This window comes from Rutilus rutilus (genome assembly GCF_951802725.1).
Source record: "Rutilus rutilus genome assembly, chromosome: 12".
NCBI classification, from domain to species: Eukaryota; Metazoa; Chordata; class Actinopteri; order Cypriniformes; family Leuciscidae; genus Rutilus; species Rutilus rutilus.
Genome location: NC_140217.1, coordinates 6,823,492 through 6,836,355, shown reverse-complemented (window position 1 = coordinate 6,836,355; position 12,864 = coordinate 6,823,492). Strand labels below are relative to the sequence as shown.

At 36.4% G+C, this 12,864-nt stretch overlaps 1 protein-coding gene across 1 annotated transcript; it reads right to left on the bottom strand.

The window, feature by feature from the left end:
• Window positions 1-4,290: 4,290 nt before the first annotated feature.
• On the bottom strand, window positions 4,291-8,672 carry LOC311301593 (claudin-10-like; the record flags this gene model as incomplete). The annotated part of the gene is made up of 5 exons (XM_084426847.1): window positions 4,291-4,595; window positions 4,696-4,803; window positions 8,017-8,098; window positions 8,173-8,334; window positions 8,441-8,672. The coding sequence occupies 5 exons, from the start codon at window positions 8,670-8,672 to the stop codon at window positions 4,367-4,369; spliced, it is 813 nt and encodes a 270-aa protein (XP_084282973.1). The 3' UTR covers window positions 4,291-4,366.
• Between the last annotated feature and the right edge of the window lie 4,192 nt (window positions 8,673-12,864).

Here is a 12,864-nt window from a genome sequence, read left to right as displayed (position 1 = left end):
TCGTCTTGTAAAGTGTCTGGGTTTCTTTGTCTTGTCCTGTCACTGCTGGTTTGATTTTTTCTTGTTCTTTCTTCTCTGGTACGGTTATCATGAAGACATGTTGGATGTTTTTTATCACATGTATCACAGGTGGCTCTGCTTTCACAATCCTTGGAGTGGTGACCAGACTTTAGACAGCCAAAGCATAACTTCTTGTCTTGAACAAAATTTAGTCTCTCATGAATACTCTCACTCATAAACTTCCAGCAGTTAAGTAGGCTGTGACCCAACTTCTCACAGTACGCACAACTAATACCGACAGATCTTTCATTTAAGTTAGTTGCCAGTACCTTTGCTCCATAGCCTTTGTTCTTTGGTGTTTTTGTACTTTCAATTTCAATTGGTTTCAGAGCGAAAAGAGATGTTATAGGGTTACAGGCAATTTTGGCTTCCCGTGAGATGAAGTCCACAAATTGGCTGAAGCTCGGGAAGGTGTGGTTTTCCTCTTGCACTTCCATAACCTTTCTATTCCATCTTGAAGTGAGCCAATCTGGGAGTTTTGCAAGCATTTTTTGGTTTTCATTGCAGTCATTGAACACTTCAAGCCCCTTCATTTGTAACATGGCTGTCTTGCAGCAGCAGAGGAAGTCAGCAAATGCCTGAAGTTCCATACTGTCTTTAGAGCTTATCTTTGGCCATGCATCGAGTTTGTCTCGATAGGCTTTGGCTACGAGGAAGGGATTGCCATACCTCTCTTCGAGAACTGACCATGCTGCATAGTATGCTGATTCTGAGCCAAGCGGAAAGTAGCCTTCTATTGCCTTCTTTGCAGGCCCACTTACATACTTTCTCAGGTAATAAGTCTTCTCTTCAACTGGTATATTTTTCCTTTCGATCAGAGTTTGAAAGGAAATCTTCCAATCATTATATCTAATAGGATCGCCACTGAATATTGTTGGCTCTGGTACTGGAAGACGGCTTACACTAAGAGACTCTGCAAATGCTTTGACCAGATCTGTCGTGTTCACTTCTCGTTGAGGTGTCATAATTTGCGATGAAGAACACTGTTTGCAATGTGAGTCATTGTTTTCAGACTTGACTTCATTGTTTTTGGCAGGACTGCGGTGAAGTAGGCTGTATATCTCTTCATCTGAACATTCACTTTGTTCATACACCTGCTGTCGAGCCTTTGCTGCATTTAGCTTTTTTATTGTCTCAAGTCGCTCTACTTCTCTGCGCTTAGCTTCTAGAGCTCTCTGTCTTTGTGCTATTTCCGCTTCTTGTCTTTCGATTTCCTTCATATGAGTTTCTTGTTCAAGCAGAACTTGCAGAGCAGCTTCATTTGCTGCAACATCAGCAGCTGCATCTTGTCTTTTGGCTGAAAGCCTGCTGGAGCTTCTAGAGGAGACCCTTGAGCGAGAAGAGAGCTTAGTGTGGTGTGACTTTACACTCATCTTGTCTGAGGCTACTAACTTAGATATAGGCTCAGTCTCTTTCCAGTTTTCATCTCCTTGAACTTCAGATTTACTTGGGTTAGAGCACTTTGCTACTGCTCCGATAATTGTCTTTGTTATGGCTTCACATGTATCCATTCTCCGTCTTGTCTCATTATCTGGAGATTCAATGCGTCTCAACTCAACATAGGCAGCATTCACACCCTCAGAAGCATTTGAAACTTTGGAGACATGTTCCTGTAGCAGATCCTCTGAGTACTTATCATCTATGGCTCCTTTAGCGTCCTTAACAGCAGCTTTCCACTTCTCATAGTGTCTTCTGAAACGACATGCAGCCTTCTCTACGAGCTCCTTGTGGAGTTCTTGGCCCTTTTCCGTCAGTGTACGGACTCTTTGGCTTCTCCGTGCTCTTTGTGAGGTAGTAGAGACATCATCAGCTGTGCCTTCTGCTGCTTGTAATTCCTTGTCTGTATGAGGTTGTTCCACATCAACATCTTCATTTACTTCTGGATTAACCTCATGCTCTGCCATTGTTGGAGTTTTTATTTATTCTATTTAATTTTTATTTGTAACTTAGTCTTAAGTGCAGAATTTAATGAAGCAGCTTAAATTCGATTTGGTAATGAGTGAATAAATGTTGATCTTATTTTAGCTTACTGTTGTAACCTTAAGCACAGTTATAACTCTTTAGATATAACTTAAAGTCAAGATTTAAATAACTGTAACTACGAAACACTATTAAATATCTTTACCAAGCCAGAATATTTATCTTCTGGTGCTTACTGAAATCCACTGAATGTGCAGGTTACTTATCACAACATCAAATTTAACACTGTATGAATATCAGTCACTTAAGCAGTAGAAATCTAAACAATAGAAAATATTCCAGTCTTTTGCTTTGTTCATTAATAGAGAGAGATTAGTCTTAATTCCTTTAACAGTCCATTTTCTCTCTCTCTCTCTTGTAGAAGAATTCAAGTTAGTCCTTTAACCAGGGCAACACTTATTTTTCGGGGCACCTGGACCTTCCAGCGGTGGCTCCTTCCTTGCTGTGCATCGCCGTGGCTGATGGTGGCACCTGTTGCTCGTTGTCGGCACTGTCCATTATCTACCCGCGCTCAGCAGACGGGAGTTCTCACTGTAGCACCCTCAAGGATCAACGAACGCACGATGTAGAGTCATAAAACAGGGTTTATTCTGGTCTTGACAACCCGTGAGAACTGCTCACAAAAGAAAACAACAAAAAAAAACAAGATTTCAGAGCTTGTTCTTATCCAATGTTACAACTTTGTTGATAAGACATTAATCACAGAAAAAACATTTCAAGAACACAAACCTCGTGAGCTGACATCCCAGAGGGGGCTAAATAATCCTTTATCTTCTTCTCTATCTTCTTTCTCTCTTATTTCTTAATTTTATCTCAAATTTTCACGTTTCTTTCATTCTTAGTGGAGCTAACCGGCAGCTACAGCCTGCAGATAGCATGTGTCTCAGCAAAACGGGCTCGGGCAGAAACCCAAACATAAAACAATTGTACCTGCTATAATCTACCAGTAGATGGCGCAAAAAGAGCATGCCTGGACACAGCTCAATGGGACATTAAATGCTAATACTGTTACATACCTAGTCAAAACAGTTTAACCCTAAATCTACGTTCACATAGAGACCATTTTTATGAAACGTTGCCAATTCAACGAGCATCATCATCATAAAGTTAGTGTTTCTTAGTGAGTGACGCCATCCAGTGGTATTTATTTTACAGTGCTTGTTTGAAGAACATTTCCAAATAGGTTAGTTAGAAATGATCAATTCTATTATTTGTCATTTGATTAAGCTTCTTTAGATGTTCCTTTACAATCTCCTGGTGCTCCCTATTATCTGGTGAAGCCTGTTTATAAGCAAATTGTAGTATTAACAGTGGAATGCAGAGATATTGTGATTTACACTGGTGCGGATAGAATACTGAATGCTAGCCTAATACAAACAGTGCATGCTGTTATTTTAACTGGGGAGCAAATAGCATCTACATGTTCAATATAGCTCCAAAAGCTTTTATTCAGACCTGAATCATGAAATAATGAGACTATTGCTTGATATTAAATGCTTGGAAACATGCATTCTCAAAAAGACCATTTTAGATAGGCTACCATTAGGTAATAATAATGTACTGCAAAGCAATGTTAATTTTCTTAGTTGAAACATTTTCATTTTCACTGATACATTTTCATTCATATTCACAATCACTGTACCAATACCCATCCAATGATTGACTCATTTTTTTGTTAATAGATAATAATAGAAAATGTCTCACAAAAAGAAAAAAAGAAATAGCCTCAAGGACAAGATTTTTCTAATGTGTAATATTTATTTATTAAATCCTTTGTTTTTGCCATACCTTCCACAAATGGTGGATTTGAAAGAAACTACACTGTAAAAAAATAAGTAAAAATAAGTTATGACAACACGTTTTTACATTGCTTTAACTTTTTTTTATAAGTTATACAAGATTAAACTCATTTTTTAAAAGTCAGTTTTATGTCATTTAAGTTGAAATTACTTTCATTTCTTTCACCCTAATGACTTTCACACTTTTTTTCCCCTTTTTTTTTATTAGAATTAGAAACACTCAACAATTTCCAGATGTTTCTCCTTTTTTCTTTGGTAACACTTTACAGAAACATTCTGTACATTAGCATTTTAGTTGTTGTAATAACATGAAATAACAATGAATAATACAGCATTTAATCATTTATAATGTTGATTTCATATTACATTTTACATTTTAAGGAATATAAATTAACATCAGTTAATGTATTAGGAAAGAAGATTAATTAACAATGGGCAAAAGAATGTTAATAAATTAACATAGATGCATGTTGTAAAATTTGATACAACCTGATTTTATTACTGTTGTCGTTTCTTTAAACACTGGGTTACACAGCTGAGTCTATAGGAGGCCTTATGGGTCTGACGGTTCTTGATGACTGGCTTCCTTGTGTTCCTCTCCTCCCTCTACTCTCTCTACTTCCTCTTCTCTCACTGTATGATTGGTGTGAAGGAGGGATGAAGACTGTTGTGGGTCTGGACGAGACGGGCAGCATATACGTACGTCTGGAACGTGCCGTCATTTTGGTTGGGGGTCTTATGAGTTGTTTATTGAATCTGAGGAAGAAAAAAAGGTACCAATTTAACCACATATTCATTGTGCTTTTTTTAGCTTGTTTCCACGTGCAGTAGATGTATACTGTGTGACGGGACAGACCTTTTGGGGAATGACTCTTTCCCAGAGAAATAGCACATGACTGCACTTCCACATATAACCAGACACGAACCTCCCCAACCAATGAAGAGAGCGGCACCGAGCTCATACCTGAGAAATAAAAGTCACATATTTTAAAGGACCATATCATAACGCTTTCCTTTTTAACATTTTTCATTTTTTTATTGAGTCCCACAGATGATTAAAAATCAATCGATGAAGTATTTCAAAGTTATTTTTAATGAAATGCAGAATGCAATGAAATTGTGCAATATTGTTGAACTCAATTTGTATTTGTTCATTATTATTGTAAAGTAATGTGCTTTGAGGCATGAGGTAGTTTAACCCCTTCTCTCGATGCTGCTCGCATCAAGTTCAAGGCATTGACGCTTGTTGCAGATCTATCACAGGCTCAGCTCCCTCCTACTTTCACTTGTGGTTCCATCACAGAGAGCCACAAAATCACTTTCCAGAACATTCTCATTCACAGTTCCATGCTGGTGGAATGCTCTCCCCACCCTCATCCGGCATGCAGAATCCCTGACAACATTCAAAAGACAGCTGAAAACCCATGTCTTCCGTGAGCACTTAAAGTCCAACTGAAATCAAAATTGACCCTATTTACTTTGTTAGCGCATATTACTAGTCTTGTGGTGAAAAATTAATCCGTGCAAGTTAATACACAGAAAAAAATAGTTTGCCGTCGTAATCTTTAATCAAAGTCTGAAAAGTTACTTCCGGTCTGGAATGGCGTTCCTTCTCTGATGATGTAGGTTTGACCATAGACATAATTATTATGTCTATGGGTTTGACGGCTTGGGTTGGGAAACGCTTAAAGGGATAATTTGCCCAAAAATGATATTTAACCCATGATTTACTCACCCTCAAGCCGTTCGAGATGCATATGTCAATCTTTTTTCAGACGAACACATTTTCAGTTATTTTAGAAAATGTCTTAGATCTTTCAGTGGTTATAGTGTAAAGCTATGGGGTCCACCTCCTTCAAGTCCCAAAATGTGCATGCATCCTTCACAAAAGTAATCCATCCGGCTCCAGGGGGATAAACGAAGGCCTTCTGAGAGTAATCCGTGCGGTTTTGTCGTAAAAATATACATATTTAAAACTTTATAAACGAAAATAACTGGCTTCCGGTAGCGGTCAACGCGCGTTCACGGAGATGGATGCTGGCGTATGACGTAGGATGTAGCGTAGGAAGCGTTGTGACGTAGAACGAACGTAGAAGTTATTTTCGTTTATAAAGTTTTAAATATGTATATTTTTACGACAAAACCGCACGGATTACCCTCAGAAGGCCTTCGTTTATCCCCCTGGAGCCGGATGGATTACTTTTTTTTGAAGGATGCATGCACATTTTGGGACTTGAACGAGGTGGACCCCATAGCTTCACACTATACCACTGAAAAATCCAAGATATTTTCTAAAATAACTGAAAATGTGTTTGTCTGAAAAATGATTGATATATGCATCTCGAACGGCTTGAGGGTGAGTAAATCATGGGTTAAATATCATTTTTGGGGCGAACTATCCCTTTAACCACTCCCCTCAAACCGTTGGTCTGCTATGAGCAAGAGATGGAGAGGAGGAGCGCTAGAGTACAACCCTGCCCTCTGTTCAATATTCCTTTTCACTGGGAAATACGTCACAACACTGGAGAAAAGTAGCTTGCAACTTCCGGTTCACGCAGACTTTAACCTCATAAAAAATTCAAAAAACGTTCCTTTTCCTTTAATCCTCCCTTATCAGGCTTATGCTACTCTGACCAATGCCTGAACTTCGTATTTTGAGCACTTCTTGTGTTGCTTTTGCCTCTTCACGGTGACTCGCTTAATTTAGTCCTAAATTGTTTTTAATTTCTTAATTCTTAATTTAGTCGCTTTGGACAAAAGCTTCTGCTAAATGACTAAATGTAAATGTCTCGTGCCGCTTTTGTCTGCTCCCTGCTCCAAGTACACCTGATGAACCAATCAGAGTAAGTATCAGAGTAAGCAGCCCCGCCCCCAAATCCTTCTTTCCCACTGTGTGTGTTCATGTGTTTGGGAGGAGCCGTGGCTTTGGAGACGCTCTGAAGTGAGGGTGGGATCTAATGCCTTCGAAGCTAGCTCGCTATTGCTAGCCACTCCCAAAATTGCCTACCCTACCTTTAATCGAAATGTCAACAGTCACTGTTGCTTATTTCACTGGTTGCTTCGTCACTGCAAATTACTGTCTGTATGAACACCACTTAGATGCATGTATGTATGTATGTACAATACAGGTCAAAAGTTTGGAAACATTACAATTTTTTTATATTTTTGAAAGAAGTCTCTAATGCTTATCAAGGCTGCTTTATTTGATCAAAAACAGTAATATTATGAAATATTATTACAACTTAAAATAATAGTTTTCTATTTGAATATACTTTAAAAAATCATTTATTCCTGTGATGCAAAGCTGAATTTTCAGCATCATTACTCCAGTCTTCAGTGTCACATGTGACATCCAGTCTATCACATGATCCTTTAGAAATCATTCAAATTTTCTGATTTATTATGAGTGTTGGAAACAGTTCTGCTGCCTAATATATTTGATGAATAAAAGGTTAAAAAGAACTGCATTTATTCAAAATAAAAAAATATTTTCTAAAAATATAAATCTTCTTTCCTATCACTTTTTATCAATTTAACACATTCTTGCTGAATAAAAGTATTGATTTATATAAAAAAAAAAAGACTGACCAGTAGTGTATATTGTTGTTACAAAAGATTTCTATTTTTAAAACATTTGCTTCTTCTTTTTTTTTTTTTTTTTTTTTATTCATCAAAGTATCCTAAAAAAGTATCACAGGTTATGAAAAAATATTAAGCAGCAGAACTGTTTCCAACTTTGATAATGAATCATCATATTAGAATGATTTCTAAAGGATCATGTGATAGACTGGAGTAATGATCCTGAAAATTCAGCTTTGCATCACAGAAATAAATGATAATTTAAAGTATAATAAATTGAAAACCAATTATTTTAAATTGTAATAATATATCACAATAGTACCTTTTTTTCTGTATTTTTGATCAAATAAATGCAGGCTTGATGAGCAGAAGAAACTTCTTTCAAAAACATTAAAAATAGTAATGTTTCCAAACTTTTGACCTGTACCTGTTGTGGCTTCATTTCAATAAATTGTATTTTTGGACTCAAAAGACCAAAGATATTTGATTCCTCATTATATGACCCCTATAACACCTTTGGTATATCATGACTAATATTTTACATCAACCACTATAGTGGCAAAGTAATATGACCCATATAAATGTCATAATTACGTACTTTGCTTCTAAGTAATATGGATCCACAAATTCTGAACGCACTTTATCTCCCCACCAGGAGTAGACTATCATACCACTGAACCCTGCAAAACAGACATCGGTTAATGATACTCAATTTATGCTTTATGCAAAAATGATGATGAAGGACCATTCATACCGGATGCCATGTACGTCAATGCTGCTGCGAATGTAACTCTGGCGTTGGCGAGTTCAGAGCCTCCGATTTTGGTACATTTCATCCCAATGAGGGCGAGCACAGCTCCCCAGAACCCAAAGATCACAGAGACCACAGACAGAGCCCTGCACACATGGAGGAAAACTAACAACCACACAAAGAGAGCATATTTATATTCCTGCAATATTAATTATCCCTTTTATATCAAATCATGAAATAATGTCTCTGTTTCAGCAGATGTTTTCCTCACCAGACAGGTCCATCATGGAAGGGTAGTATTTACAGTCAGATACTCCTGTGGCGTCTGAGACACAGTCCATCCAGAGGTTGGAATAGTAATCCCCGGCGCTGAGAACGACAGAAGCACTTTCTGAGACGACCCAGTACTCAATGGCCAGAGTGGAACAGATCAACATCCAGCCACACAGACAGGACACAAAGCAGCCGATCTCCACATACATCACCACTGTTCGCTGCCTCATGCTGCCGGCTTCATGAGCAGAGAGAGAAACTGAGAGAGAGATATGTGCACTGCTGAGAGGTCAATGGAGAAATAAGATTGACGGCAGTGTGTCTCCTCCTTTTGCGTTTTACAACTGGTAAAACTACCTAGTTTTACCTCATCATCAGTTTTTCATGCCCAGAGGACATTCCCAGGCTATCAAAGATTCTTGGTATATCTAGGAAAATGGTTTCGAAGAGCTTCCAGTGCACTATGACATCATGTCTAATGATCTAGAACAAATTAAAGTGAGCTTTATACAAACCAAGCCAATATTAAATAACATCAGATTATTTCTTAGTTGGAATTAATAAGAAATGAAATGAATGATGGTTGAAAATAAAATGAAAAAAAGTATGAGTTGAAAAATGTTGTGCTAAAACTGACCATATGAAAATATATATAAGCATAATGGATGTTACACAAACGCTGGGTTCAGAAGCGATGCCAATGTGGTTTTAATATCATATGTACTGTATATTAATATTTTTTATTACCTTTTATTTTTATATTTTTGGTTTCATCTTAATTTTAGTTTTGTGGTATTTTTATGTACTTTGTGTAAAATGATTTATTTAATTTTTTTAGGATTTTTAAGCTTTGAATTTTATTTAAAGTTTTTGTACTTTTAGTATTGACTTAAACTTTACTGTTTAAGTTAATGTTTAATTTCATTTTAGCCTTATTTTTGTTATTTAATCCATGCATTTGAATAGTTTAAGTTTTAGTCAACAATAACAACACTAACTGATGCCTTTCCATCTCTGTTTACTGCTATATAAAACAAAAAGTGTCTTCTCTAAATATTTTTTGTCTGTTAATATATTTCTTGAGCCTCTTGACTTGACCCACTTTCCGTTGACGCATTCTGTTCCTGATCGTACCTGTGTGTGTTTTCATGATCTTGTGTGTACATGTTGTCTTGTTTTTATAATATAATATCTGACAGGGCATCAGCTACTGAATATGACGTGTCCTGGGAATACTGGGAGTTAAGATGTTTATCTAACACATCAATGTGTGCAGTGTTTATGTATAAACAATATTTGGCTATTTCAGTGCTACCAGCATAAAAGGATAAAAGCAATATAAATAAGGAGTCAAATTAAAAATAAAAGATGAGTCAATTTAACACTAGTCTAGATTTTGTTCGGATAAGAATCGCCTGAGGAGTGTAAACACTTCGGTGGCGGTTTCAGCAGAGCTCAGCATTTTTTTTAATGAAGGGGGGTCCAGGTTTGGCTGGTTAGCATGGCCTAGTTAGTTGTAGTAGTAGTAGTAGTACAACAACTTGTAACTACAGCATCTGGCTGAAAAAAAAACCCATCTTACAACAAGCCATGTGCTGTGCTATGTATTCTGAAGAAATAGTTTTAAATAAGAATAAAAACGTATAAATCACAAAAATATCATTATTCTATATTATGTTTTGTATGTTTATCAGTGACATCATGACTTAACATGAAATAGAAATGATTAAGTTGATAATAAAGATGAAGTAGGCCTATTTTAAAATAAACCCTTTCCATCTGGCCTACCGCATAATATTCCGCCAGGTGGCGCATTTCTGCTTCTCTTTTTAAATGTTATTCTCACCAGCCAAAGGTTTAGTGCTGCAGAAATCATGCACGTTGGTGTTTTTTTTTTTTTTTTTTTTTTTACACGTGTGCACACCTGTATTATTTAAGTCTTTTGTAATTGTTAAAAATTATAATGTAATGTACACATTCATTTAAACAAAGTGATTATTTTCCAGTGGAGGACAGTAACGAAGTATTTTTATTTTGGTAAACTTTTACTTTACTACCGTCCAGTCCCAAATGGCACACTTCATGCACTTCCAGTCTTTTGGCTGACACGTCCATGAGACCGTAGAGCAGTGGTCGGCAACACTGGCCCGCCAGCAATAATATATTTATAAAATATTATTTTGATAGCGGCTAGTTCTGAAATAGATAGAAAGAAACGGTTACTCACAATCACTTCGTCTTTGTTGATTTTGACTTCAAAATAAAAGTACCAGAACGTTTTTGCAGCAATGTTTTATTTTGAGATGAATTGAGAGCTTTTAATTTGAAAAGTTCTGAAAGACATTCAAAAGAGTCTGTGGATCGCTAGACACTTCAAAATTGCCGTCATGAAATGTCTATATTCTTTGCAAACAGCGACAACTTCGTTGCAGATAAGACACACCGGCTTTGCATACACAAAACTAGGCAGGATGAACGTAGTTGTCTTTCCATTCTTCTTTGTATGCCCTATTTTCGCTGTCAACGTTTCTCTTTAGACTCTTTGATAGCGCCATTTTCTCTCACCAGCTAGCTAAATATCACGCTGCACACCAGCACGCAAACAATTAAAAAAAGGCAGTTTAGGAGGATGCCAAGGAATAATTATAAGTGTAAAAGTAATCACACAAGAATTGAATTGCAGATGTCAAAAATTGATTTCTTACTTATTTATTTCTAATTCCGAATACGCATATCAGCTTTGTATTTCTTACTAGTAGAAATATAATTTTTATTATCAACAATTAAATTGCTACTAGTAAAAATGTAAATTTTTTATATCAGAAAATGACTGTATTCAGGCTTATAAAAAAAGCGACTGCATTCAGGCTTCAAAATTCATAAAAGTTGTGTTCATCTGTGATCATTTTCTTGATGAGCAAGTAAAACGTGCAAGTATCATAAACTTTTGTTGATCACAGAGCTTGTTTTTAGCACTAATCCAAAACCCTATGGGAAAATCCTATTGTTTATTCCTCGAGGAAACAAGTGTGATGCTGCTAACTGGTTGGCTTACAAAGTGACGTCCTACTACCTGCACCACATTTTAGGTTTCAGAAGGGTGCTCGCGAGCGATATGCGCATATGTTCGTAGAACGAACGTGACAGCGCATCCAGAGAGCAGAGCAAAACAAAACTCCACGTTCGTTCTACGTCACAACGCTTCCTACGCTACGTCCTACGTCATACGCCAGCATCCATCTCCGTGAATGCGCGTCGACCGCTACCGGAAGCCAGTTATTTTCGTTTATAAAGTTTTAAATATGTATATTTTTACGACAAAACCGCACGGATTACCCTCAGAAGGCCTTCGTTTATCCCCCTGGAGCCGGATGGATTACTTTTGTGAAGGATGCATGCACAATTTGGAACTTGAAGGAGGTGGACCCCATAGCTTTACACTATAACCACTGAAAGATCTAAGACATTTTCTAAAATAACTGAAAATGTGTTCGTCTGAAAAAAGATTGACATATGCATCTCGAACGGCTTGAGGGTGAGTAAATCATGGGTTAAATATCATTTTTGGACGAACTATCCCTTTAAGGCGTGAAAAGTAAGTTACGGTAGCCAACTCATTTTAGTAGGCTATTGAAATCTTAGGTCAGTTATTTGTGAACTATACACTGTTTTGTGTTTGTAGCCACATATTTAGGTGGGCTACACAAACGTAGTTTTCCCTCATTTATAAAACACTATGTGGTAGCCTATAGGCCTATTGTTTCACTGGTTTGCACACTTGAATATCAATAACTTAAATTGATATTTTAGTATATTAAAGTTCAATGTTTTAATAGTTTTTAATATGTTTTGGTAATAAAATAAATAGTTTGCATATTATAAGCTACATATAGGCCTACTAATGCTGGCTAAATAATAGCATAAACATGGTTAATTGATTAGTACTTTTAACTTATTAAATTGGATTAAAAATCAAGTACTTTTGAGATACTGTGATATATCTAACAAATTATTTTCTTTAACAAGCCAGGAATTGTCACTTTAAAAAAAAAAAAAAATCATGATACTTTAGTTTATTCTTGTTGCAGTTCCCCATTCAATTCTTTGTAGTATTTCACAGAGAAATGACACAATTAAAGAGAGCAGCTTCTCCTCAGAGGAAGGTGTCAGTGTCTCTGCGCTCTTGTTCATACCAGCATTCGTTTTACTTGAGAAAACATTACACTGTAAAAAGAAAAATTGCTGCCTTAAATCAACTTGGATGTTTAAGTAATTTCAACTTAAATTACATTAAACTGATTTCAATTAGTTGAATCTGATATAACTTGTTTAACTTATTTTGATGTTAAAGCAATACAAAAACATAATGTTGTCATAACTTATTGATTTTTTTTTTTTTTTTTTTTTAACTACAGTGTACTG